This window comes from Phragmites australis, chromosome 14 (assembly GCF_958298935.1).
Source record: "Phragmites australis chromosome 14, lpPhrAust1.1, whole genome shotgun sequence".
NCBI lineage: Eukaryota > Viridiplantae > Streptophyta > Magnoliopsida > Poales > Poaceae > Phragmites > Phragmites australis.
This window is the reverse complement of record NC_084934.1, coordinates 4,742,898-4,770,479: the sequence shown is the minus strand read 5'-3', so window position 1 is coordinate 4,770,479 and position 27,582 is coordinate 4,742,898. Positions and strand designations below refer to the sequence as shown.

The 27,582-nt window shown below is 45.7% G+C and overlaps 3 protein-coding genes across 3 annotated transcripts; 2 read left to right on the top strand and 1 right to left on the bottom strand.

Moving 5' to 3' along the window:
• Positions 1–823: 823 nt before the first annotated feature.
• LOC133890745 (leucine-rich repeat extensin-like protein 6) lies at positions 824–2,155 on the top strand. Its single transcript, XM_062331266.1, has one exon. It carries the CDS (start codon positions 824–826, stop codon positions 1,949–1,951), a length of 1,128 nt encoding a protein of 375 aa, XP_062187250.1. The 3' UTR covers positions 1,952–2,155.
• A 1,634-nt stretch (positions 2,156–3,789) lies between these two features.
• On the bottom strand, positions 3,790–9,145 carry LOC133890744 (protein tesmin/TSO1-like CXC 3). Its single transcript, XM_062331265.1, has 11 exons — positions 9,005–9,145; positions 7,725–7,891; positions 6,895–7,612; positions 6,296–6,729; positions 6,119–6,193; positions 5,780–5,960; positions 5,573–5,668; positions 5,407–5,473; positions 4,635–4,791; positions 4,158–4,546; positions 3,790–4,051 (listed from the first exon to the last, which is right to left on the bottom strand). The coding sequence occupies exons 1-11, from the start codon at positions 9,050–9,052 to the stop codon at positions 4,041–4,043; spliced, it is 2,343 nt and encodes a 780-aa protein (XP_062187249.1). The 5' UTR covers positions 9,053–9,145; the 3' UTR covers positions 3,790–4,040.
• Positions 9,146–20,834: 11,689 nt separating this feature from the next.
• On the top strand, positions 20,835–21,595 carry LOC133890178 (uncharacterized). The gene is made up of 3 exons (XM_062330641.1): positions 20,835–21,019; positions 21,112–21,259; positions 21,347–21,595. Exons 1-3 carry the CDS (start codon positions 20,835–20,837, stop codon positions 21,593–21,595), a joined length of 582 nt encoding a protein of 193 aa, XP_062186625.1.
• Positions 21,596–27,582: the final 5,987 nt, after the last annotated feature.

The following is a 27,582-nucleotide window of genomic DNA, read 5'->3' as shown; positions in this document are numbered from 1 at the left end:
CATTTCCAACAAATTTATTCGCCACACTTTGGCACTTGACAGTTACATGGTTACCATCTTAATGTTGTTCTATTGTTTGGCCAAAGGGGGAAATTGAGGTTTCCCTCTATAATCAAGTACATCTTAATGTTTTGTGGTTTGGCCATTGGACCCACACATCAGTCACACATCGAGCGGCGAATATTGAAAATCCGGAAAATGGAAATGCCATTGGGCGTCTCTCTAACAAGATCAGCTTGTCGTCATCGTAGCTAGCTGTATTTGTCAAAATCGAATCACCTACGGGTAGTTACAAGCTAAAAATTTGCGAAAACGACGCATCAACAAGAGTTTAATTTCAGATAAACTTCAATGCTGATTGGTACAGGATAATCGTATATGCCCTCAGTTTTCAGACAATTAATCATATGATCAATCATCATAACTAACCACATGATCCCTACTACCTACAGCTAACTAACCGTCCAAATCCCCAAGATATATAGGCCATAAAATCGATCAAGACACCCATAATCGTCGATAGCGAACCAACAAAACACCAACCTTTCGAACCCAAAAGAAAGTATAGAAAATTTTATTCAGCTGAAAACTACCTTGCAAAAAACAAAAACAAAAAAATACAACATAATTTTAAACAAACAGCCAACCTTGCAAATGAAAACCAAAAACAATTTTTTTTTAAAAAAAAATAAGAACGCGCATACAAAGCGTCATCGTCTATATATAAACCGGATTCACACAAGCACATAAACGCAAACGCAAACGCACAAAGACACGGTCGGATTGGCAAATGGCTATGCATGCGAGAGCGCGCCCTGCAGGCATGAAGAAGGCCTCGCCGTCGCTGCTGCTGCTTCTGGCCCTGCTGCTCCTCTCCTCCGCCGCGCTGCTCGCCGCCGGCCAGCAGCAGCAGCAGCCGCAGACGGGGAAGCAGACGGCGGCGAACAACCCGCGGCTGCAGAAGGCGTACGAGGCGCTGCAGGCGCTGAAGCGCGCCATCACGGAGGACCCCAAGAACCTGACGCGCAATTGGTGCGGCCCAGACGTGTGCGCCTACTACGGCGTCTTCTGCGCGCCCGCGCCCGACGACCCGCACGCGGTCACGGTCGCCGGCCTGGACCTCAACCACGGCGACCTGGCGGGGACGTTCCCGGAGGAGCTCGGCCTCCTCTCCGACCTCGCGCTGCTGCACCTCAACTCCAACCGCTTCGCAGGCGGGCTCCCCGAGTCGCTGCCCAAGCTGCACCTCCTCCACGAGCTCGACGTCAGCAACAACCGCCTCTCCGGCGGCTTCCCGCAGCACATCCTCTGCCTGCCCAACGTCAAGTACGTCGACATCCGGTTCAACAACCTGTGCGGCCCCGTGCCACCGGCCATCTTCGACAAGCCGCTCGACGCGCTCTTCCTCAACGACAACCACTTCGACTTCGAGCTGCCGGAGAGCCTGGGCAACTCGCCAGCGTCCGTGATCGTGCTCGCCAACCTGCGCCTGAGCGGCTGCCTGCCGCCCAGCGTCGGCCGCATGGCCGGCACGCTCAACGAGTTCGTCGTGCTCAACGCCGGCCTCCGGTCCTGCATCCCCCAGGAGGTCGGCTGGCTCCGCGAGCTCACCGTGCTTGACCTCAGCTTCAACCAGCTCCAGGGCCAGCTGCCGGAGTCCATGGCCGGGATGCACGCGCTCGAGCAGCTCGACGTCGCGCACAACGAGCTCTCCGGCCACATCCCCGAGGGCATCTGCGCGCTGGCGCCGAACCTCAGGAACTTCACCTACTCATACAACTACTTCTGCAGCGAGCCGCAGCGCTGCCTCGATATCCGCCGCATCGACGACCGCCAGAACTGCATCGCCGGCCGGCCCGACCAGCGCCCGGCCGACCAGTGCCTCGCGTTCCTGCACCGCCCGCCGGTGCACTGCGACGAGCACGGCTGCTTCGCGCCGCCGCATTACTGACCACCTCGCGGTGACTAGTGGCGCGCGGCCGGCCGGCTGTGACTTGTAAAATTCGTTGGTGATGTGAGACCGAAAGGGTAAATTCGTAAACAGAAACGATCGATATATACACTGTAATTTTTTTTCTTTTTCTCTTCACAGGAGTGGTAATCTATATTGGAACTGTAGACAGAAATGATAGTGCATTACAGCTTTACTTGTCCATTGACCATTGTTAGTTTCTTGGTTTGAAAGGGAGCTAACATGATGCCGCAAAATTAACCAATGCAGTTTTTTTTATAAAAAGTTCCTAACCATGAAAAGGAAGCAAGCACAAACATTAATAATTATCTTAAACAGGAATTAAATTAAGCAGGAATAATCCAGGTCATGGCCACCAAATGGTGAACAGCAGGAGGAGAGGAATGAGTGGCATGCATGCACATCTGATTAGGATGGGGTCAAAGAAGGACTGAAATAAATTAAAGCAGCAGATGCCCATGGCATCCAGCTGCAAAGAAGAGTTCCTTCCTCCATCCACATGTGCACATCATCTTGGTTGGCTCCAGCTTACATCAGTACAGTTCATTCAGAATACTACTCAACTGTTGCATATTTAGATGTATGTTTGCAGTGTTCAATGCCAATGCCCTTGTCACACACACATCACCAGCCTAGCTGCTAAAACAAGATAAATATACAGCAGCTGAAGATTGAAGGAAAGCTAGAGAGATGTTATATGCAAATGCAACACCACTACTTTCAGTTCTGAGGTTTATACGTGCCCAATAGAAGACGGCATTGGAGATGGTTTCCGAAGACGGCGACGGTGGTCGACGGCGATGTCGCTGAAGGGGAGATCCTAACGGCGACTTGCATGAGCATGCAGGGGGCGACGATGAGGAAGGATGAGAAGGAGCAGAGCAGTTGCCGTCTCAATTGGACTGGGTTGCTGAGGACCGAGTGGCCGGTTGCGGGACAGCCTGGAGGGAATCAACTTGGGCAAGAACTGGACAAATGTGAGGCCTTTGAAGGAGAAAATGAGGCCATGAGGGTGACCAGTTGATCAACAACCTTACCCTGGGGCCGCCATGCAATTATGCGTCTTAGACATTTTGTTATTTGTTATCTTATGCCTACTTGCCATTAAACAAAATGCCGAGCCAGGATGATGCATCACTGTTTACACCCTGTGTAAGCTAATATTAGTTTTGGCAGGTAGAGAAGATATATGTATGTAGCTATATGTATAGCTTTACTTGTGGTATCCAATAATGCAAGGCAGGCAGGCTAGCAGGTAGGCCTAATGCACTCTCTAATTGGCAGGCATGATAATGGACATAAGAAACAAGGGGTGCTTGCCCACAAAGTGAGTGACAAGGGCCTATCAGCAACTCCAACACACAATTCTTCAGTCAGCACATTTCATTTATGCAAACATGTGCTGATGTTCGGTGCTGGTGCGGTTCTTTTTTTCAATCATCATCTGCCATTTGGTAACCATTTATAAATGTTGGTTTCGTGGATATGCATAATTGGGAGGCGTCGTCGGTTTTCCAATCCAACCAACAACCTCCACTCAACTGAATTTTTCATGGACCATGCAGCAGAGGTGTAACTTTGGTAGTACCAGTTCAGGAAGGGGATCCTGACATCTCAACACCCATCAGCAAGCACTATTCTAAGACAGAGCTCGAGCACCACCCTTATCTTTATACATCAATGAGATTAGGAGGGCACATGCATGCAGGAAAGAGATACATGACCGACCTCAAACACAGTCCAGACTGAACAAATGTCACAATCACACATGAGCTGTCTGATAAAGAATTTATTTTGTTCAGTGAAAAGACATGGAATGAAATTATGGGACCTCCTCAGAGGCGATTTATATAGTATTGCTAGAATTCAATAAAGATAACAGCTTCAAGCATCACAGCATCTTACATACAGATTATTGAAACTACATATTTTACAAATACAAATTACTACACCTTAAAATCTAACTTACTGTTCTCTGGCAGTACCTCGAGCCTTGCCGAAGCATACGATGTGAGATAGATTATCGGACTACAAGTAGTACTCCGGTCCCATAGTCAACTTCACAGCTTTAAGGTGATCCTGATTCAGTGGACAAGGTTATGAATAAGATGCTACCATCGATTTCAGGATGACATGTGTAATATTATCTAGTACTATCTACGCACATGAACAAAGAAATGCTTACCTAAAGCAAGAGGCGATGCGCTTAATGTGCTATCAGTAGCGTTCATTGAAGAACCACTGTTTGGTTCTCCCATAAGTGATGGAAATGAGGGAATCGACTTCAATATCAGCTTCCTACCACCTTTTCGGTTTGGGGAAATAGTGAGGGCATTATGTGGTGGTGAGACTCGTTTTCCATTTGGTGAAGTAGTCTTGACACAGTTTCTAGGAGAATCAGCTTCTCCTAAACTATCCGGCATTTCTTCATTGAAACCACTATCAGCAAACTTGGAAAATTTTCGAGATTGAACTGTTTCTGTAGCTTTTGAAGCAGATGAACGGGACCCACTGCGAGCTTTAGTAGGTCTTGGTGGCTTTGCACTTGAGAAATTTGGCGGTTTGAGCAGAGAACTGTAAAAGAATATTCAGTTGTTACTTTTAAAATGCAGAAACAAAGATATGAAGTGCGTTCAAGGAGAGGAATATGTAATCAGCAAACCTGGCAACATCAAAAGGAGGTGTTATTGGGATAAGCTCAAGGAGAGGGTGGTCTTCGCTCTGTACATTTGCCTTTTGTTGGTCATTTTCCTTTTCTTCTCCACAAATTTTCGTTTCTTCACCTCCTTGTTTGATTTCTTCAGTGAGTTCAGTCTCAGCTGATGCAGCACCAGGGAACAAAACATTAATATTCAGAGGAACGGCTTAATAACAGGGTCTCTTGTTCATTTCATAATTTAGACTAATTTGGGCACATTAGATACTCTAGATCTATCTGAGATAAAGCACATGTAGTGTAGATCTAGGAAACAGAAGTTTATCATTCAGAAACTTGGAATGACAAGATTGCAAACACAAAAGGATGTTCCCTCAAATTAGATGCAGTTTTGTTTTATGTCAGAACCACCCGTGCAGTCATAGCACAACTGTGTTTGCATGTTAACTTTAGGTTTCTTTCACTGAAGTCATGATGCGCCCACTTTAAGGAAACAAAACTAGCAAAATAGCCAGAATGTCATACTTACAAGTTACAGTGGTGACTCATGCAAATAAGAATCATAAGAAAATCAATCCAATACTTTTATGGTGATTCAGTGCACAGAAATAATTTTAAATAAATGGAAACAGCACTGTATTTTGTAAGGGACTGCAGCGTAAGTTATCAGTATGTCTGGTAGCAAGCAACAGATTGGCATGTTTCTAGAAAATGTTACGAGTCTGAAAAATGAATAAGTATAGCATGGTTGCACAAATTACAAAAGCTAAATGCTCACCATCTCTTCTGCCGAAAGTGTTTTTGCAACTCTCGCATCTGCAGTTGCTGGAGCATCCAACACCTCCCTTTTATTCATCCAAACATTTAAAGTATAAGTAACACGGAACAGGTATAATTTCAGATAACATTGTCTTCAAATAAGTTTCCAGGGCAATTTAATGTACCTGATAGCATTCGCAGTATTTCTTGAGACAGCTTGACTTCTTGCAATTGCATCCTCTCTTATGACGAGCTGAAGCGGGAGTATTGTTAGGATCCTCCTGCAATTTATTAAAGAATTTAAGCATCACATAATTGGGGGGTGGGGGGGGGGGGGTCTGGCGGGGTAATGGCTAACAGTAGTATATCTGAATATCCAACCGAACACCTACCCCAGTTTCCTGACCAGCGTCAGACATCCGGATCACTTTTGGAGCAAACGCTAGTGGGTTACGGAACTCTATCTGCTTCCTAGTGGAGAGAACAATTTCCTCATGTATGGGCTTATTCAGACATCCTTGACATGAACAAGGTTCGGAGCAGTAAACACCAGCAGCAAAACACTCGCAATAACTGCACATAACAACAGTGGGCAAAGACTATGAGAAGAATGTAACATATCTTCAATTTGTCCAAAGTAATTCCTTGAAATTCCATGCCAGAAGTTTCAAAAGGAGCCCCTACATGTAACTAAGTTCACAACATAATAACCATATGCAAAGAGTACTTACAGTTTCAAGCACTTTGACTTCTTACAGCTGCACCGCTTGCATGCCTCACCATCATCACCATTATCTGATTTACGTCTGCATTTCAACCGAATTGTTGTCAGTTAAGCGAAGTGTAGTGAAACATAATAAACATCTTGCGATCATCCAAAAGAAAAGAAATCAAAAGCACAAACAAACCTCTTCTTTTGAGGGCTGCCACTTTGACTTGAAACATGATCATTTACAGGAAAACCTCCAGCTGAACAATCATCCATCGGAATTTCTAACAGTTCAACACCTGAGTCGGCGAAATTCTCTCCTGCAGAAAGCAACTTCCCATGCACATCCTGTTCAGATGTCAACGTCGGAACCAAAGCAGAAGCCATAGGATCCTGATAGGCCATTTTCCCTTTTGGTGTTAATGCAAGAGCATTTAAATGTAGACCAATACCACGCAATACACGTGATTGAGTTTTTGCTGGATTTATCTGAGTTTGTACGGGACTTTTGCCTTTACATGTTGAAACAGACAAATCTTCAACAGTCTCGTTCTGCACAACACTGTTTGAAAATCCAGCTGCCTCAAAAACCAGACAGCGTCTTCGTACGCCACGTTGTTGTTGGGTCTCAACCTAAACATGTTAACAGTAATAAAAAAAATTAGAGAGCATTATGTTAGAATAGATTGCTATAACAGGTCAAGTTACAGGAATCTACGAAGGAAGCCAGTCCTAAGGAAGCATGGGCAACATTTAGTAGCACACGAAATTGGTGGATCAAGATACGGCGGTCAATACCTTGTAGCCTAATGGAATACACCCATTTGCTTCATAAATATTATCCTGAATTTCTTCACTTGGGATGGTTTGTTGACCATCCTGAAATATTTGAGCCTTTTCTGTCTGTTTTTCGCACATCACAAATTCTTGATAGCATGCCTGACCAGATGCACTAGGATGTGTTCTGTCTGAGATTTCACCGTCTCCTGTAAGTTTTGATAGAAAATATCCACATGATTCTGCATTTTTCGCTGCCAGCTGCACTCCTCTTTGATGCTCATCCATCGACGAGTCAAAGGCCAAAAGTTCACCCGAAGTTGTGGAAATTAAGTCCGACCATTCACATCCCAAGACTTCATCGTTGTCTTTCTCAGGCTGGCCGCCATCCAGGAGCTGGTTTTCAGTGGAAAACAAGCATTTCCGTTTCTCCAATATATTTTTTATGGTTTGGACTGCTTCTAATTTCCGGCACTTATCCTGTTTGAGGTCTGATCTGACACCATGGCAAGGTGTCGTGTTATGATCTGGACTGCCAGCATCGAATTGACCAGGTTGAGCCAAATCACATGGGCCGTTGGGAGGATCAACCACATCTGAACATGTAACTGTGTGGGTTTCTTGAGTTACAGTGCTAGTGCAGGCAAACAACCTAACTGCATTTGAAGACTTGGATGGCTTGTTTGTGTTGCTGCCGTCAGCACAAACCTCACTTTCAGAAATTTCAGCGAGGGAGCTCCTGAGACAGGGCAAACTGCGGCATCAGAGTCACCTTTTTGATTCCTTGAAAGGTTAAAGCTTTTCACATAACGCCCGCAGACATGTCTGAAAGAAAGATGTACGGAACTTACTTTGGAAGCCTCAGTTCCTTCTGTGAATTGTCGTGTGGAGAAGTGAAGATGGAGGAGACGGAGGTTATGTTGATGGACTGGTATCCTTGGAGACTATTTGTGGTATAAACCGACTTGACAGGCTCGATCGGAGACAGACTATTGATGAAGCTGAAAAGTGGTGAGTCCTGCAGTCAGAAAGTAAGAAATTAGATGGTCAATGATTCTACAAATGGCATTGACAAGGAGCCAAATTTCTAATGTCCTGATTTCACACACAAATTAAAAAGAAATAAAAAAGAAGAGATTCCCTGAACGAAAAAAGGAAATAAAAAGTGAAAACAAGATTCCCTGAATGTAATACTAATAATGACCTAATAATCTAATCATCCATTCAGCACAAGAGAAGTACTAGTAACACAACACTAGTTAATTACGACTGAACAGCACATGTTGCAACCTGCAAGTAGATTTCTTTTATTTGTACAATCACTGTGTCGGAGTCTTCTTTGCATTCATAGAAAAATCCATCAACGAATAGCCCAGCTAGAGGACGGCACAACCATTTAAGCAAAATTGTGCTCTAAATGGGATACTAATAAGTAATAATTGATACAATTCCCAAGGTCAAACCCTAGAGCAGAATGGATCTGGCTCTGCCAAAGGTTGCACTTGGTACAGAGAAAGTATGTATGTTCGCAGGGATCTAACTCTGGCATGCAAAATCCCTGAACCCTGAACTGACACGACGCAGAGCTCACTCTGCATCGCAAGAACGACGCGGCAATGCAACGGTCTCTGCCAGAGGTGGCCAGATCTGGAGCGGAACGCTCGTGCGCTCCATGCTTGTCGCTGCTCGGGACGCGGAGTCGCTGAGGAATCGTGGTGACCAATCGCCTAGCTTCCGCAGAGGTGACCAATGTGCGAGTTGGCAGCAGCAGGAGCAGGAGCCGAGCATGGCGCTGCGACCGAGCGGGTAAGGGAACCAAAGCCCCCCAGATTTCTGGGCGGGGAACCGTTGATTTCGGGCTGCTGAATCGCAAATCCGACGCCGGGCGCTCCGACGGGACCCGGCCCTGCCGGAGTCCACGAACTGGCGCAGCGAGAAACCGACGGACTTTCCCGTTGCAGAAGGCCTCGCATCGGAAGCCAGAAGGAACCCCACCGGAATCGAGGGAACGGGTCGCCGGACACGGCCCGGTGGTGCTTGACTGTTTCCCCCTTGGACTTGCGCGAGGGAAGTCCAAGGGGGAGAGGGAAAGAGAAGGGGGGGGGGAACTAAGGAAGGGAAAATGCTTCACCTCCGCGCGCGAGGCCGCCGGCGCCGCGGCGCGGTCGGGCGTGTCCATCTCCGGCGGCCCTCTCCTCCGCCTACTGTCCGCTGCGCTCCTCTGGCCCGCCACCCTCTGGCACTCCGCGCGTCCGCGTCCGAGGGCCGTGTCTCGGGTGTCCGTTTCTATAGGATGGTGCCACGTCACGTCACGCCACGCCACGTCGGCTGTGGGGTGCAGTGCGGGGGCAATTTTCAAGCCGCTCGAGGGCGGGAAAAGAGGAGGAGCGTCTTCCCGTTTGCGACGACGATCTCATCCATTCCAGTCTAGCAGCGGGGGCCCGGCCCTTTGCTTCTGACAAGTGGGTCCCCTGCCTCAAGCTCTTCGCTTCCGGGATTACTGCATGGGTGTGTGTGCCTTGTACTAGCCTGTACGTAGGTGCTAACAATGGCCCACTCCCCTTTTTAAAAAAACAATGGCCCACCGACTACAGTTAATAGCATCTGTAACTACTCCACTGATTGATGGCCTAATTATGGCGCCACCGAGTACTAGTTACTGACAGCAACGGTTAATCCGTCCCGCGCAGTTAATCCGTCCCTCGGAGTAAGTGTCTGTTTGTTAGTTTTTTTTCTAATTTAAATTCTTTAAAAATTATTATATGATTGAAAATGATTTTTTAATAATTATTAGAATAAACTATACGGAGGAAGTGATTCTGTGAAAATTGTTTTTTTAATTTATAGTTTCTAATTTATTTTAGAGAATTACTCCCATAAATTTTACTCAAATAGTTAAAATTTGAAAACTACTATTTATACGAAAAGCGAATCAGTGAAAGTTGTTTTTTTAATTTATAGCTTCTAATTTATTTTAAAAAATCACTCTCATAAATTTTACTTAAATAGCTAAAATTTAAAAACTACTATTTATCGTAGCTTAAAAAAACTAATTAACCAAAGATCCTAAAGTAAACCGATAAACGTCCGGCGCTAACCATTTTCGAACCGCCCCAGCAACGCGCGCGCTAATCGACAGTTACCTCACCGACCCCACCCCAGGCGGGTTAAATTTAAAGGCCGGCGCTGTTCCGCTTTAATTTAACGCTGCCTGCCGTAACGGCCCCGCGTCCTCGTTCGCAGGGATCTCCTGCGCACGGCGCGGCGCGGCGCGCTCCCGTGCGTGCCGGGTGGGCGCGCGCGCAGGCCGGCAATTACTCGGCACCCGATCGGGCTCGTGATCCGCGATGAAGGGCGGCGCCGGAGGGCCATGGAATGAATGTGCCATGTTTGATGCCATGGACATGGCGACGTAGTACTCCAATCTAGGTAGCATTCATTTTGCTTTCGAGTTTCACTGCTCTGCTCCGCTCTCAATACGATTTCCAGCCTCTTTTCGTTTTTCGAAACTCAGACGGAGCTAGACAAGTGAACAAATTTATCCAAGTCCAAGATCAACGAGAGTATCTCAATACGGCACGTAGCAATTCTACTGGATAAGGATTTGCTATTGATGCCATCCCCCCTCTCTCTCTCTCTCCGGTACATGAAAAACACGCCATTGAAGCATTGATTATGGTCGCTCCCAGCCTCACATCCTCACTACTGAAACGTGCGTAGCCTGGGAGAGCTACGGACAGTAGCCAGGTGGCCTGGCGCGGGGTACGACCGCACAGGGCCCAGTTCGTTCGGCCGCTGCAGGACAGCGACGTACTACGTCGCCTTGTCCTCCTTTTCTCTCCCGCCTATTTTTCGCCCTCGACCGCCCGCTCAAGTAGACGGCACGCAGGACGGTTGGAGAGAATGTATTGGAGAGCGTGTCAAAAGAAAAAACAAACAATAAAGATAGAGGGTGTGCAGTGTCTGGATTAGGATCTTGTTGGGCATAGCTGAAATTTATGCAGAAGGTAGAGGGGGTGTGTAGTGTCTGGATTAGAGTTTTTTTTGGCACAGTTAAAACTTATACAGAAATTAGCTTATGATTGGCTGTCCTGAGAAGCTGCTGCCTAGAGAAACTAGGTGTTTGGCAGTCTGGCTTTTTGATAGGTTGGTGAGATGCTGAGTACTGTTGTAAACTGAGAAATATCTAAAATACCTCTGATCTTTATGTAACATGTCTGAACACCGATGAAGGGTTATTTTTCCTATTTGTATGTATGATAAAAAGATACTTTCAATATTTTGAAGCCATAATATATATACATATATATTTATATATTGTCTTCCATTATATTACATCCTTAAGGATGCATTAACGTAACAAAATATGATGGTTAGCGATTAGTATCATTACTACCCCACCAAGGTCGTTGCAATGGCATCACATACTTTTTCCATATCGCTATCATCAACGACATCATTAGGGTTTACCTAATGTTGGCTATCCCCATCAATATATATCTCGTCTTACTCAAACTCATCAAAATGGTCATCACATAACTGACTGTCTCTAATGAAATTGTGTGGAGCCATGCAAGTAATTATGATTTTTTCCCCTTCTCCATCAAGTAGCTCGGTATATTTAGAAGAATGTGCCATTTCATCTTAAAACACCGAATGAGCGTTCAATGATATTCCGAAGGGAAGAATGAGCATGATCGAACACCTTCAACACAATTTTGCAGCCTCTTCCATGTATTGTAAAATTTAAAACACTCACATCAACTAGCAATGTGTCAACTACTTTTAAGAAATCAACTACAACCATCTCAGCTCACATTCATTTCATTTCTTCATCCAAACCGTGTAGATATGAAGGTAATAAACAAGAGGATAGAAGTTACCTCGCCTTCTCTTCCATCCAGGGAGGAAGCCCATGGGGAGACAAGGGACATGATGGAGCAAAGGATCACGCCGGCGACAAGGGAGGGTACCTCAACCAAATTCATGCTTGCGGCTAGCCAGAGCAGCTAGGGAGGGGCCAGATCTGGCTCGGATTGGTGGAGATTTCCTTAGGTGCCCTTCTTGATGGTGGTGGAGTACCAGCTGGCAGGAGGCGGTCGGAGGGAGGTGGGGGAGGGGGAGGAGGGAGAACCCTAGAATCACCTCTCCCGGTCGCCCAAGAAGTGCAGGATAGGGAGGGGGATGGGAGAGGGGGGCCGAACGGACAAGCAGAGGTAGGGGTGAGTGATGTGGTGATTTTTATACAGTGGCAAGATATAGGTAAATAACATAAAGTTTCAAAGGTAATGTGCTACCTCCATCCCGCATAAGCCACGATAAGCTGGTGAAACCCCCTTCTCCCATTAGCTGCTTCCTAGTACAAATAAAGAAGCGCTTTGCTCGTAAGCCGGTTTAGAAGCAGACCGTTTGCAACGACATGTACTTGTTTTTGTTTAGAAGCTAGCTGAGAAGCAGCGCCAAACAAGGCCTGGGTTGGAAAAATACTCTGCAAAGGTGAATGTGGATCTGCAATTGTCAGGCACGCTGCTGGCATGCAGTAGTACTTATTACTACTGCTAGTGGAACTTACTACTACTTGTTGGAGTAGGAGCGTAGGACATAGTAAATTACCTTCTTTTGCGGTGATTGCTTCTTAACCTGGTCCTGGTATTGGTGTACTATACTAAGGAGTAGTTTGGAATTACTATTACTACTCCAGCTTGATGGATTGGGTTTGGATCTATCTCCACCACGTCATTCATTTCCTGCTGGTTATTGCTAAGAGTACGTATTTAGTAATAGTAAAGCTGGTATTGAATTTTGCAGACTGAATTAATTACCACGGGAAGGACGTGTCAGGAAATTAAGATCGGGATTGTGTGTGAAGAGGCCTACAGGGTGATGATGTCAGGAAATTCAGCTGATGATGCCACTCCCAATCATATGGATTTCTTGACACTTACATAGAGCTTGGACTTGGGCCAGTGCTATTTCTAGGCATCCATGACATGAGTTTTGGTACCATGTAAAACATAGTATGATATGAAATATTTTGGGTCAGGTCAGCACAGCACGAACACAAGTTATGCTGTGCCTATGACCTTGTTATGGTAGGCGTGCTGGCACGACACGATAGCTTGGTCGTGCACGTGCCGGCACGGCATGAAAAAGACAAACACAATTTGTATAACTGTTTTCTTGTGTTTATCCTCTAATTTCTCTGATACAAAGCGTGAGATACTAAGAGAGATATGTGAGTATGAGAGACACAAGTATGAGATGGTAAGAAATAAATATGTAAGCATTGTCAGGCGACATAGAGCATGTGTGAGCATGAGATGTACAAGTGTGAGATGATAAGAGATAAATATGTAAGTATTATTAGACGATATGGAGCAGGATCGTGTCTGGATCCGCACGATATGCCACTACATGAAAAAAAATACATGGGTGACGGATCATAACTATCATGGATGACGAGTCCTGCACCAGTCACCAAAAAGACATCACTAATAACTAGTTATAAGTGACAGGTAAGAACCTGTTACTAATAAGATCATAGGTGACAGGTCGTAACCATGACCCATCACCTATTAGCGTCTCCCCTGAGCTATATAGAAAGATATAAGTGACGGGTAAATTAGTTATCCATAAGTGACGGGTAACCTTTTAACCTGTCACTTATGATATTCTATATAGCTCATGGGAGAACATATAAGTGACGGGTAAAGAATTTACCCATCACTTATCTGAATACATAAGTGATGGGTAACTCATTCACCCGTCACTTATGTCTTTCTCACCAGCACATGGAAGAATACATAAGTGACGGGTAACTTCTTTACCCGTCACTTATGTGTAGGTTACTCTACTGCATTGTCATGATTCCTGGCTGCATTCTAGAGCGTAGCCTAGATTTGGCAGTCATCTTCTCCCTACAAACAACAACAACACATCCAAATCCATATCAACAAACACACTTCATTACAGAATCACAAAAGTTACAAAGTTCTGACCAATTCATTAAAAAATCACAAATATTACAAAGTTTTGATCAACTTATATTGCATAAGATCTACCTCACAACCTAGGGATTCTATAGTAGAACTCGCCGTGTGGGCTGATGACTTCAGACACCATGAACTAGGCGATCCGTCGTCGAATCTCTAGGAGTGCACCGTCATGGAAAAAAGAGAGCATCAAATCCCTGCATAGTTTGACACATAACCAATATCATGTTACCATGGAATTAAACTAATTACTAAAATTAGTTACAAATAATCTCGCATTGAAATTACATTGAGGGATTTGAGATCCGTCATGTGGAGTGTGAGGAGCATGTTCCATGCAACATAAAATCTGCAGGCATTGTCCGGTGGTTGTTGGTGGTACTGCTGAACAGAAAATTTAGTGTTAGATTAAAAGGGAAAAAATAGCAACAGAGAGCATTTGGTAATCTGTTAGGTAGCACTTACCACGAATTCGGTCTTGTGTTAGTCTGTGGCTATCTTTCACATTGTAGTCAGGTTGAGCTCGAAGATACTTGTCATAAGCCCCGCATAAAGAGGGATCAATTATGGAGCATTTGAATGTTAGAAAAGTTAAATATGTAAACTAAGTCAGTCAGAACTTACGTGTCGAGGAGTCCTTTTACAGTGCTATAATCACGCTGTCTAAGTTTGCCTTTTGGTTCTACTGGCCTTGATGAGTCGAGGTAGAACACCAAGTTCCACCTGAGGGAAATACCCAGTAAGATCTAATGGCCACCGGTGTTGTGAGCACCTAACAAGTAGTCCATTTTGGAATATTGTTGCATTGTCTTGGCCACATGGTTCGTAGCGTAGTTGGGGTGAAGTTGGATGATCGATATTGTAATAGCCTTAGGGTCAAGAAATGCGATGAACTCCTTGTTCTTTTTTGTTTTTTTCATCAAGTATCTACAGATAAGAACATAGTTAGATTCAAGACTCAGTGATATTAGTTAATGAATATCCAGTCTCAAGAGACTTATAATGTGAAGATCCGTAATAATGATACGTCCAGGCCATAAAGATTGAAGAGGCCATATAAGTCATTGAAACCCACAATGAAGTAGTCGTCGTCATTATTTAATAAGTGTCGTCATTTGTACAGTACGACTATGGATGTGACATTGTTGTCTCTAGAAGCCTGCATGTAGTAATTATGCAGGTCGACACATGCTTTTTTTGCCCTTGTTAGGCCATCTATCATCATCATGGGCTTCCTATATTGAAATTTTGTGTTGGCCTGTGTCCACGCTGCTCCAATGTCTGTGGACTTCTTCGCTGTTACAATAGCTTTCGAACTCTTTGGCAGGTGTTTCTTAGAGCCTTTCTTCTTGACCTCCTTTTCCTTCTTCTTTGGGCTCTTTGGGGGAGACGGCATTGGAGCCATAAGCGAGGCTGGCGGATGTGGAGGAGAAGGCAGCGAAGACGACTTCTCTGGAGGAGGAGCTCTGAAAGCGAGGGGCGCGACGGTGGTGCACTTGACACTCGTCCAGACTAGGATGCACTGTAGACCATGATGTCGCCCCTCTTCCACTAGATCCTTTGATGAAGAGCTTCACCTAAAGTTGTGACTTCATCATTGGGGGGAGGGCTCCAACACGTGATCGGTGGTATTGCTATGTACTATGTCCACCATAACCACGTCGTAGCCATCACGTATCAGGACAGTATGTAAGATACGGACGTCTGGAAGCACATGTCCCCTTGCAACCTAGATGAGATACCCGTTGGGCCTAATTACAAGGTTGCAGGGTATAGGCCCTTCTAGCAGGTTTATCGTATGTAGCTCAGTCACGGTAGCAACTACGTGTTGCTTGACCTCCTTGGAGGTGCAGGTACTCTTCCTGGCAGCTCCGGGACTAGCTTTTTGTGGCATGGAAATATCTGTTCCCTTCGCTGTAAGCTGCCCCATGATGGTTGTATTAACTTTTCGGGTGATGTCCTGTGTCAATGCATCCATGTTCACTGCACCCTGACCTCTTACTCTTCTTGTACATCCCAAAGTCTTCGAGAAAGCTGTATTTCCACCCCTAGGAACTGAATACACCTCACACTCGACTTGGGTGCTCCCGGTTTCCCAACGCCGCTGAGAGAACATCATGTTCCCTGACCCCGGTGAAAGAATCTTGGTAGGATTTGGCCGCCTTTTCTTTTACTTTTTCTGCGACTACCTGGGTTTCACTGTTTCTGAATGTGATTTCCCCGCTTTCAGACAACTCACCCCTTGCATGCTAATATGATCGTGATCGTCCTAGGAATTGGAACCAAGGATTCTCACGGCCTTCTCTGGCTAATTTTCCATCCTCTGCCTACCATTTGTCCTTTTCCCCAGCGTACCCGGTTACGCCGGTCCTATGGTTATGTTTGTTCCTAGCCCGAAGTTGCTTCTTCTCGTCACTCTCCTTTTTGAACTGCTTTGAGCTCTTCATCTGCACAAAAGTGTCCCAATCTTCCTCTTTCAAGTTCTTGTAGCTCTCGAAGGGTGCCACCCCTTTAGCCAAGTACCGATTCACGAGCTTGCTCTTAAAGGTTCAGTGAAGTTTCACGATTGCTTTCATTGTTGCATTGACTGCGGCGATCATTTGATGCTCGCTCATGTTTCCAGGGTACTCCAGATACTCCTTGACAACATTATCGAACAAGTCCCTCTTAGCTTCGTCACTAAGGTCTTCAAACTTAGTCATTATCGACACTCTCTCCTGAGCAATGAGCCCTGTGACCCTCCGAAATCTATTAAGGGACTTTTCATCCGTAGGCAGCTCATCAGCATCGATTCCCGTGATGGTAACCTTGTCTGTCGGTCACTGTATTTGTGACCTTGCTTTTTGGTCTCGTGCACCACTACCAGCTGTCTGGCTTGGAGACTGCACTTCCGTCATCTAGAGAGAAAATAAGGGGAGCTGACATAAATAAAAAATATTCCTCCATTCAACAAATATAAAATGCATTGAATCATATCAATACCTCTTCGGTGGGATTGTATTCTTCATCACTTGCTCGACGTCGGCTCTCCCGAATCGGTGATGCGTAAGGGCTCAGGCTGTGATTCTGGCTTTCGCTGCTACCGGAGGAGGACGTCGGGTGTGGGCTTGGGCTCATATTCGCCCCATCTTGTGCTGAGGTGACCTCTAGTGCTAGCATCCTCTATGCGTTTAGCTTCTCAGGGGTGATAGTCCTCTTCTGCTCCATGGTTTCTTAGAGGAAAGAAAATAAATCAAGGTTAAAAATAGAAATCAAGCTAATATATAAATCTAGCTAGCCATGTAACGTATAGGTGTATATCATCCGACTTTATCTATATCATTTGGAGTTGAGGTCTGTGTGTGTGTGTTTCTCTGCAACCGACAAAGCTATTCACAAGCTGCTTGCTAGATGGGAGAAGGGATCCCATGAGTATGTGAAGTAAGACCACACATCAAATCGCTACAAAACTCATTAGCAAATGGGGAGACTCATTAGACAGCTACAAAACTATGAGGAAGCCCCAACTATAGCAATGGATGACAATTTGTATTTCATAATTTAAACAAGGTACATAATTTACTAAGCCTGCCAATAATTGAGCTTGCCATAAAGAGCAAAGACTCCAGCTTGGAAAGGTGAGCTTCCACTAGTTTATGCCATTAGCATATTATTCATTCTCTGCTGATTAGAAATTTTACAACTTTGTCAAACTTAGACATGTTGTTCATAGCGATACAAGTTCCAATTTGTGTCCATAGAACACATCCCTTGGAAAATTAAAATCCAGTTTGTACATTTCTGTAACACAGATAATGAACTCTGATAAACCCAAAATGCACTCTCCCAAGAATCTCTTCAACTAACCCCATTTTTCATTACACATTTTTGAGTAAAATTGGTGATCATTCATCAGAGATTAACCCATAATTTTGTTCACTGAATGGGCCATTTCAGATGGTTCCCTAAGTAGCTGTTCTACTTAAATATCAGTTCAACATTTTCCTCACTAGGAAAGTTGCTACACAACAAGACAAATGTAGGATTCTTGCTGATACCATAGCATACATCAATGGTTTCATGTTGGTTTGCAAGTGTAGATCTCAAATGGATGTTATTTGGTCATGCCTCTTTATTATATTCAAACCTTTCCCTTTATGTTATAAGTTAATGTATCCACCTAGTTAATAATTAGGCTTTACAAATATGTCGTTGGAAACCATTGTTGTTTTGTTAAAAGAAATTCCTGAAATACGAACAAGGTCATTGCATCTTGGCTAGAATACTGACAAGGTCAATAACTTCACTCATATATGTTTCGCTGGCATGGTATTTCTTTCCGGTTCATCTTTCTGAGTACACTACTATTCTATACCAGTTCATTTTTGCAATTTGGTACTACTACATTCAATTTTTGATCTGGAGCACTGATGGTTTTGTGTTTGCACTGTAGACAAAGCAAGGAACACCAACCCTAAACCCAATCGGATCCCCAAAATTGGAGTGAAGGACACAATGATGCTTACCTTATGCCCTCTACGGTCGGGGACGAGGAGGCCAGGGTGGCGTGTCGGAGATGGGGAGGAGACTGGGCAGCGCGAGTGGAGACGAGAAGGAGGCTAGGTGGTGTGTCAGAGATAGGGAGGAGACCGGGCGATGCGTTCAAGACGGGGAGGAGGTCGGGCAGCGTGTCGGGGACGGGGAGGAGACAAGGCCACATGTCGGATACGTGAAGGAGATCTGGCGACACGTTAGAGATGGGGAGGAGACTGGGCAGTGCGTCGGAGATGGGGAGGAGACCGGGCGGCATGAGCAGAGACGATGAGGAGACCGGAAGGCGTGTCGGAGACAGGGAGGAGGCCAGGTGGTGCGTCGGAGACGGGGAGGAGACTGGGCAGCTCAAGCATGATGGGACTTAGGCAAAATGACATGAATGAGGGTGGGACTGAACCTATATACACATATGGTCATAAGTGACGGGTGAAGACTTCCACCTGTCTCTTATGGTAACCACCCGCCACTTATAATACTAGATAGATGATGGGTGATACTTTCAACCCGTCACCTATTACTTACAATAAGTTACGGGGGAATCGTATCACCGTCACCTTTTTCTCATGACTCGTCACCTATCATTTTGATAGCAGTCCCCATTCAAATTCATAAATTGTTATTTGGAATTTTACACTTGATTCAAATTCAAAACCATCTAACTTGTTATCTGTAAGCAAACAATTAATATTACAAATTTGACATTAATATTACAAATTCAAATAACTTGAAACCTAAAATTTGAATCTGACATTAATATAACAGATTTGACATTAATATTACAAATTTTTCATTAATATTACAAATTTAATATACATAAATTCAAATTTGACATTAATATTACAAATTTGTCACTCAAATTCAAATTCGCCATTTTTTGTGCTTTATTGACATGGATCCCTTCATTACAGTCGGAGCATGGGTATGGAATTTTCTCGATCGGCGGAAGGCGTGTTACGATTGCAGTAGCAAAAGTGGGGATTTCATCGAATTGATTGAACTCCTCCCCATCAATGACATTTGCAACTCGAAGATGCATCTTTTCCCAGTGAGAACCACCTGACATTTCTTCTTTATTATGTCAGTCATATAAAAGACTTGGCGAACATTTTTAGCGAGTACGAAGGGTTCATACTTGTATCCGACATGTTTGAGATCAACGCTAGTGAATCCATACTTGTCATTAGTGATGCCCTTTGCCCCATGTACCCAATGGGGCCGTCGATAGGTGCTCGGTCATCAGTGGTTCCAGGTGAAGACCGTAGGTTACGCTCCTGCTGTGCACGTGGGTGACGCACGACGCGCACACCGGTGTCCACCGACCACCACACAAGTCGCCAACACGCGCTTCTACACCGAGTTCACGTTACGCTTGCCTCAACGGCCCCTGTAGCCCGCCAGGTGCTTGATGAAAGTATCCATCAGAATAACTGCCTCTAATGGTGAGGAAGGAGAGGTACGGTGGTTCGACGACGAGTAGCCACCCGGCAATGGCGACCTCTCTTGACTCCAGTCCTTGCATGTGGACTGCAGACCAACCACACTGATGCCCGTCCCTTCTATTATTATTTTTTCCTTCTCCATTTTCCCTGTTCGATTTGATTTGCACAATTTCTTTTTGCCGATCTGCTGTTGGACTTAATCCTTGTCGTGGGCCTCGGGGACTCGATTGAAGTCTAGAGTTCTGGTTGTAACTTGCAAGGTTCGATCGTGCGGTATGCACGGAAGTAGTCAGAGTTCGAGTCAGAATTGGATCGTGGGATGACACGATTCATGTTAGGATTCGGAGTTAGTAGGTCCCTATAAATATGAGTTGTAATCTCTAATTTGTAAGCAAGTCACGAGTTGAATAGAGTCTAAAATTTCCTCCAGAGAGTTTTTGCCTTGTTCTATTGTTCTCGTCGAGATACGCGACTTCGTTCTCACCGAGTAGTACGCGACTCAGGAGTAGCTGGACGTTACTGGTTGATCAGCGTAATCGAGAGCAATACATACATGGTGGATAGTCAGACTAGACGTGGTCAAGCATGTATGACTAGTAACTCAAACTGGTCGTGAGTTGGCATGCTCCATACTTTGGTCGCTCGGGTGGTCGAGAAACCTGGTCGCTTGCGTTGTCATGAATCCGGAGTGGTCGCACACGTGATCCAGTGGTCGGACCCAACATCTGGTATCATAGCTCGTAGTGCGCAGCACTAACTCGTGAGGATGTTGATCGTACCTCAGGGTGAGGTGACGCGGGAGAGTGGCAATGGGTCGTTCCTGTACATGCAGTTGACGACGACGAACTACACAAGCTAGGTGATTCGCGTGCAGGCGATGATGGAAGATCAAGGCGTCTAGGAGGCAGTCGAGCCAGTGGTCGGTGAGGCTGTTGACGAGAAGAAGGACAAGAAGGCGAGGTCACATATCTTCCAAGCGCTCCCGGAGGATCTCCTGATGCAGGTGGCAAGGAAGAAAACTGCGAAGGAGGTCTGGGATTATCTCAAGACAAGGTTTGTTGGTGCGGATCGCATCAAGAACACGCAGCTTCTAACATTGAAGAGCGACTTCAATACCATGCGCATGCAGGAGGGAGAGAGCCTGGACCAGTACGCCGGAAGGCTCAACAGCATGTCCGTCCGGTACGCAAACCTAGGGAGACGCTCGACGATGCTGCATTAGTCAAAAAGCTGTTCAACACCGTGCCAGATCGATTCCTGAGTGTGATCGCCAGGAACGAGCAGTTCTACGACCTCAACAAGATGTCGTTCGAGGAAGTCGTGGGGCGGCTTAAGGTGTTTGAAGAACATACTCGCCCGCATGCATCCGGTGGTAATAGCATCGGCGATAGCCAGCTTCTGTTCACTCAGGCCGAGTGGCAGGTGTGACAGAAGAAGGATGGTGGCAACTCCTCATCAAGCAACAAGGGCAAATCCCACCATGCTGCAGAAAGCAGCAACTGCGACCAGGGTGGTTGTGGACGCGACAGAGGCCGTGGCAGAGGTGGTCGCAGTGGGATGTCGCGCAATGATGAGGAGAGCGACTCGGACGGCGGTCGCCGCAACAAGAGCCACATCAAGTGCTTCAACTTCCACATGATGGGGCACTACGCGAACGAGTGCAAGGCAACGAAGAAGAATGAAGAGGAGACTCATCTCACTCGTGCTAACGACACCGAGCCGGCCCTGCTACTCGTGGTGTCAGAAGAGCCAGTATAAGAACAGCAGCACCAGCGGGGAGCCGTGCTGTTGAATGAGGAGAAAGTGAAGCCGGAACTGCGCGACACAATGGAGGGAGGCTCTAGCTCTGAGGTCTGGTACCTGGACAATGGGGCCAGTAATCATATGACCGGTGACAAAGAGAAGTTTAGAGAGCTGGATGAAGGTGTCACTAGCAAGGTGAAGTTCGAGGATGGCTCCACGGTACAGATCATGGGCTTAGGGTATGTTGTGTTCAGCTGTAAGAACGGCGATCAGTGGCCGTTTCAGGAGGTCTACTACATTCCAAGACTGTGCAACAACATCATCAGCCTTGGACAACTTACCAAAGTTGGACACAAGGTGATCATGGATGCTGAACATCTACGTGTGTATGATAATAGTCCTGCACGGTTGCTTATGAAGGTGATGCAAACTCTAAATCACCTCTACAAGATCGAGCTGCATCAAGCAACGCTAGTGTGCCTCTTAGCCAGCCTTCAAGACTCGGCGTGGCTTTGGCATGCGAGGCTTGGACATGTCAACTTCATTGCTAGAACCTGCTCGTCGACAAGGGGATGGCGGTAAGAGTTCCGCCGATCACACACCCGAATGAGTTATGTCACGGGTGTTTGCTGGCAAAGCAGGCGAGGCAGCTATTCCCGGCAGAGGCAAATTTCAGGGCAGAGAAGCCACTGGAACTGCTACATGCTGACCTTTGCAGGCCAATCACACCTTCGACTCTCGTTGGTAACAGTTACTTCATGTTAATTATTGATGATTACTCATGGTGGATGTGGGTGTTCGTGATCAAGTCGAAGGACCAAGCTTGCTCCATGTTCAGAAAGTTCAAGTTGCAGGCCGAGAACACGAGTGGGCAACGCATCCAAACATTGAGGACTGATCGCGGTGGGGAATTCCTCTCTGCTGAGTTCACCCAGTTATGCGAGGAGGCCAGGATCAAACGGCACCTCACCGCGCCATACACGCCACAACAAAACAGCGTGGTAGAGCGGAGGAATAGGACCGTGATGGCGATGGCGACGTCCCTCCTCAAAAGCATGAACGTGCCTGGAAGGTTTTTGGGGGAGGCGGTGCGACACACGATGTTCCTACTGAACCGCTTACCGACGAAGGCGCTGGACGAACGCACCCCGTTTGAGGCTTGGAACGGAAGGAAGCCACATTTGGCACACCTTTGTGTGTTCGGCTGCACTGCACACACGAAGGTGACAACGCTATTTTTGAAGAAGCTCGACGACCGAAGCAAGCTGATGGTGTATCTTGGCGTCGAGGACGGCTGCAAGGCGCATCGTCTCTTTGATCCAAGGCGCGGGAAAATTCATGTAAGTCGTGATGTTAAATTCAATGAAAGCATGGAGTGGAGCTGGTGTACAAGAACAGGTGGCGGAGAGCCATCTGATTTCGATGTTGAGGAGGTGATTAGCACTGAGCTGCCAATGGGTGGTACTATGTCACTTGCGGGTGGTCTGGCAGGTGTGCCAACGCCCGCGGCAAATAATCATCAAGCTCCTTCATCGACTCCGCTGGCCGGCGAGGTGACACCGGAAGGGCCAGTAACCAGGAGACGCGCTGCGGCACGCACGACAATCACCTCTCCAACAACCCCCACCAATATAATGGTGTTGCCGGCACCTGAATTGCCAGTGGATGATCAAGCCACACCGCTATCGAGCGGGAGCAGCAGCACAGATGAGGGCCCTGTGCGATACAGGCACATTGATGACATCATGAGAGATGCTCTAAGGGTGGAAGAAGAGGTCATGCTTGTAGAGATGGAGGAGCCGTCTTGCTACCTTGAGGCTGCTGGACAGCAGATCTGGGAGGACGCTATGGCTAAGGAGATCGAGTCCATAGAGAAGAATAACACATGGACTCTCACAGCATTGCCAGCTGGTCACAAGCCAATTGGGCTTAAATAGGTTTACAAACTGAAAAAGAACTCAGATGGAGATGTGATTAAGCACAAGGCAAGGCTTGTCGCGAAAGGCTATGTGCAGTGGCAAGGAATCGATTTCGAAGAAGTGTTTGCACCGGTGGCTAGGCTGGACACCGTACGCATCATCCTTGCAGTTGCAGCCAACCGAAGTTGGCAAGTTCATCATCTAGATGTCAAATCAGCATTCTTAAATGGTGAGCTCGAAGAGGAAGTATGCGTAACCCAGCAGGAGGGATTTCTAGTGGAGAACAAAGAGCATCTTGTGCTCAAACTCAGCAAGGCGCTGTATAGACTTCGGCAAGTGCCACGAGCCTGGAATATCCGGTTTGATAGAAGCTTGAAGCAACTTGGATTTGTGAAGTGTGCTCAAGATCATGCCGTATACATAAGAGGAATAGGCCGGCATGGAGTTATTGTTGGAGTATATGTTGATGATCTCATTGTGACAGGAGAAAGTCCAGAGGAGATCATGGGATTCAAGCAACAGATGATGAGTGAGTTTGAGATGACCAATCTCGGATTGCTCAATTACTATCTCGGGATTGAGGTAGCGCAAGAAGATGGGTGAATTACAATCAAGCAAATAGCATATGCGAAGAAGGTTCTTGGTTAATTAGGTATGTTGGATTGCAATCCCACAAAATTCCCCATGGAACAAAGGGCGCAGCTGCATAAGGATCTAGATGGACAACTGGTTGATGCAACTGAGTATCGAGCGTCATTGGTTGTCTAAGGTATTTACTCCATACAAGACCTCATCTTTCTTTTGCTGTCGGAGTGGCAAGCAGATTCATGGAGATACCCGCGGTGATGCATCACAAGGCAGTGAAACAGATTCTTCGGTATTTTTGAAGGGCACCGTACATTATGGTATTGTGTATACCAGAGGAGGAGAAATAGAGGTGATCACCGGCTACACAGATAGTGATCTGGCTGATGACATGGATGATAGAAAGAGTACTGGAGGTATGGCTTTCTACATTAATGATAGCTTGTGTCATGGAACTTGCAGAAGCAGAAAACGATGGCTTTGTCTTCCTGCAAAGCTGAGTTTATAGCGACAACGGCGGCGGCATGCCAAGCACTGTGGCTTAGAAGTCGGTTGGGGGAACTGACAGGAGAAGAGCCCAAAGTAGTCAAATTATTTGTTGATAACAAATCAACGATCGCTTTGATGAAGAATCCAGAGTTTCATGGCTGCAATAAACACATTGACACCAAGTTTTATTTTATCCGTGAGTGCGTTGAAAAAGGCTAGATTGAGGTAGATTTCATCTGTACGGAGGAGTAGCAAGCTGACGCTCTAATGGAGGCATTGCCGGTGGTGAAGTTGGTGGTCATGCGATATCTATTAGGAGTTCGTAATCTAGACCTACGACAAGATTAGGGGGGAGTATGTTGGACTTAATCCTTACCGTGGGCCTCGGGGACTCGATTGAAGTCTAGAGTCCTGGTTGTAACTTGTAAGGTTCGATCGTGCGGTATGCACGGAAGTAGTCAGAGATCAAGTCGGAATCAGATCGTGGGATGGCACGATTCGTGTTAGGATTCGGAGTTAGCAGGTCGCTATAAATATGAGTTGTAATCTCTAATTTGTAAGCAAGACACAGAGTCGTGCAAGTCACGAGTTGAATAGAGTCTAAAATTTCCTCCAGAGAGTTTTTGCCTTGTTCTATTGTTCTCGTCGAGATACGCGACTTTGTTCTCACCGAGTAGTACGCGACTCAGGAGTAGCTGGATGTTGCTGATCGATCGGCGAATTGAGAGCAACACGTACATGGCGGATAGCCAGACTAGACGTGGTCAAGCACGTACGACTGGTCGCTCAAGCTGGTCGTGAGTTGGCATGCTCCATATTTTGGTCGCTCGGGTGGTCGAGAAGCCTGATCGCTTGCGTTGTCACGAATCCGGAGTGATCACGCACGTGAGCCAGTGGTCGGACCCAACATCTGCAACCTCAGCAATGAAGGGGACAACCCAGTATGGTCCAACTCTGCAAACTCCATCAGCGTGGCCTTACCATCAGACAGTGGTCAGCTAAACGCAGGTACAGTTGCCTACGGCATCACAGATCGGTTCTTGCACTCATGTATGATCACGTAAACGTTTGTAATTAACTTTATTTGGTTTTTGTATGTGTTTGATCACGTCAATGTTTAGGGTGTACATGTGTCATCAAGTTTGTTTGCCATCAACGTCTCTTAGACCTAAAGCATGCTAGCAAGATTATATAACTGTTCTTCGAATTAAATTGTCAGCTTGTAACTAAACATAACTGGTGTGGAGACAAAGGAAGAGAAGGGCATAGAACAGCTTGTGTCTACAAAACCATGGTTTTGTTGAGTTCGGCTGCTTTGATTTAATTTTGACAATTTGTTGGTGCTCTGAATTGTGGGAAGGAGGAGCAAACGGTGATCGAGGCACAGAACAGGATGCGACAGCAAGAGCTCCAGGACGATGCAGAGCAGATGAATAACATCATACCACTGCTTCCATCGATGCAATAACTACACAAGTTGAGTGCTGTGACACTGGTGGCACATAGTTGCAAACATTGTGCAAGGCAATGATGTGCTCCCACCTCAAGTACAGCATTTGTACTGTACTATTGAGAAATTCTGAAGGCTTAAACAGATGTGGTTTGTACTGACGAACTCATTTGTTCTTTCTAGATCCAGTTATTTTACTGCTGTTATTGTTGCATTAATGCATGAGAATGGGAATTGGGAGTTCTGTAGGGAATACAGTTAGCTCTTACTTGACCCCTGGTGATATTCAGTTAGTTATTTATGTGACAACTTGATTCCTGTGATGTACGTTTACAAGGAAAACTTGAAGAAGCAGATGTGAAATATGATCATCTCACGGGTGACTGTATTTTCAGGAGCCTTCAGATGTACTCTTTAGACAACACATGGATTACTCCCTGTGCGAGTGGGTAGCACATGATCATTCTCAACTATTAAGCTTGGTGTTTTTGCTTGAAATGGTGGTACCTAATATGCCACCTATTGATGTCAAGCCAACTTCAGGTAAAACTTCTCTATCCAGGCAAATTAATTATAAGCTTAATTTCCTTTGATATCTTATCTCGGTAACTCTGTTGTAAACTTTTCTGGGCTCAAACTTACTTACTTTTGTACATAGAACTGTAATGAATCATTATTCATGAAGACATGAACTAAATCCTAATAATCCTTGTCTTTTTTTATATTGTCATAAAGCCGTGGCAACCATCTGTGTGTTCGGCTGCTCCGTTTTTGTCATGAACCATGTCTACTTTTGGTTGTTTATAGTAGTTCCTAATTCTTCCCATTTGTTACGTTGCATTCCTATGCCAGAAAACCCACGATTTTGTTGGTTGTCAACTACTTGGGCTTACAATGGAGTTATTTATGTTCCAAGGCGGGCTTATGTTGCTCCTCATATCATCTGTTAAATTCTAATAACAAATATGCTAGAGCTGGAATTGCCAAATAAATGATGTGCGTCCATGAGAGTTTCAGTGAAGTTGTTTGTCTTTTGATTTATGAATTCATGTATCGCACCTCATACTGTCTGCTATATTCCTAAGTTGAAAAATATGCTAGAGCTTGCTAGATAAATAATGCGCATCCGCAAAAATTCCATCAATTTTTTCATTGTTGGAGCACATGGTGAATTCTGAAACTTCTTTCAGATGCAAACTGCCTTTTGAGGTCCGGTGCAATCGCAGGGTGATCCAAATTGGAGTAATTTTCTACACGATGAGGATACAAGGCAAGTTATTTTGTTTGACTTCGGAGTTGCTTGTGATTTTGCAAAAGTTTTCTAGATGGTTACCTGCGAATGGTAAGCATAATCCTTACTTCAATTAGAAACAAACAGGAGGAGCTCAACATGGACTTGCTGAGGTAGACAAGCAGTTGGTTAAGCAATTTGAAATGTAATCCTATCAAAATAGTGAGACATGGATCTGCTTGGCATGCTTCTCACTTTCCTTTTGGGTCTCACGCGAGTGGATGCTCAGTTGTACGTTTGAATTATTTGCAACAACATTCGAGCTCCA

What these genes read in the sequence shown, in the direction of transcription:
- LOC133890745 (XM_062331266.1), top strand. Translation starts at nt 824, where the DNA reads ATGAAGAAGGCCTCGCCGTCGCTGCTGCTGCTTCTGGCCCTGCTGCTC.
- LOC133890744 (XM_062331265.1), bottom strand. Translation starts at nt 9,052, where the DNA reads ATGGACACGCCCGACCGCGCCGCGGCGCCGGCGGCCTCGCGCGCGGAG. An exon ending in ACGCTGGTCAGGAAACTGGG is followed by an intron (nt 5,669 to 5,779) that starts GTAGGTGTTCGG and finishes AATAAATTGCAG; the next exon opens with GAGGATCCTAACAATACTCC. An exon ending in CCTCCTTTTGATGTTGCCAG is followed by an intron (nt 4,547 to 4,634) that starts GTTTGCTGATTA and finishes ATTCTTTTACAG; the next exon opens with TTCTCTGCTCAAACCGCCAA.
- LOC133890178 (XM_062330641.1), top strand. Translation starts at nt 20,835, where the DNA reads ATGCAGGTGGCAAGGAAGAAAACTGCGAAGGAGGTCTGGGATTATCTC. An exon ending in CTCAACAGCATGTCCGTCCG is followed by an intron (nt 21,020 to 21,111) that starts GTACGCAAACCT and finishes TGTGATCGCCAG; the next exon opens with GAACGAGCAGTTCTACGACC. An exon ending in TCACTCAGGCCGAGTGGCAG is followed by an intron (nt 21,260 to 21,346) that starts GTGTGACAGAAG and finishes AACTGCGACCAG; the next exon opens with GGTGGTTGTGGACGCGACAG.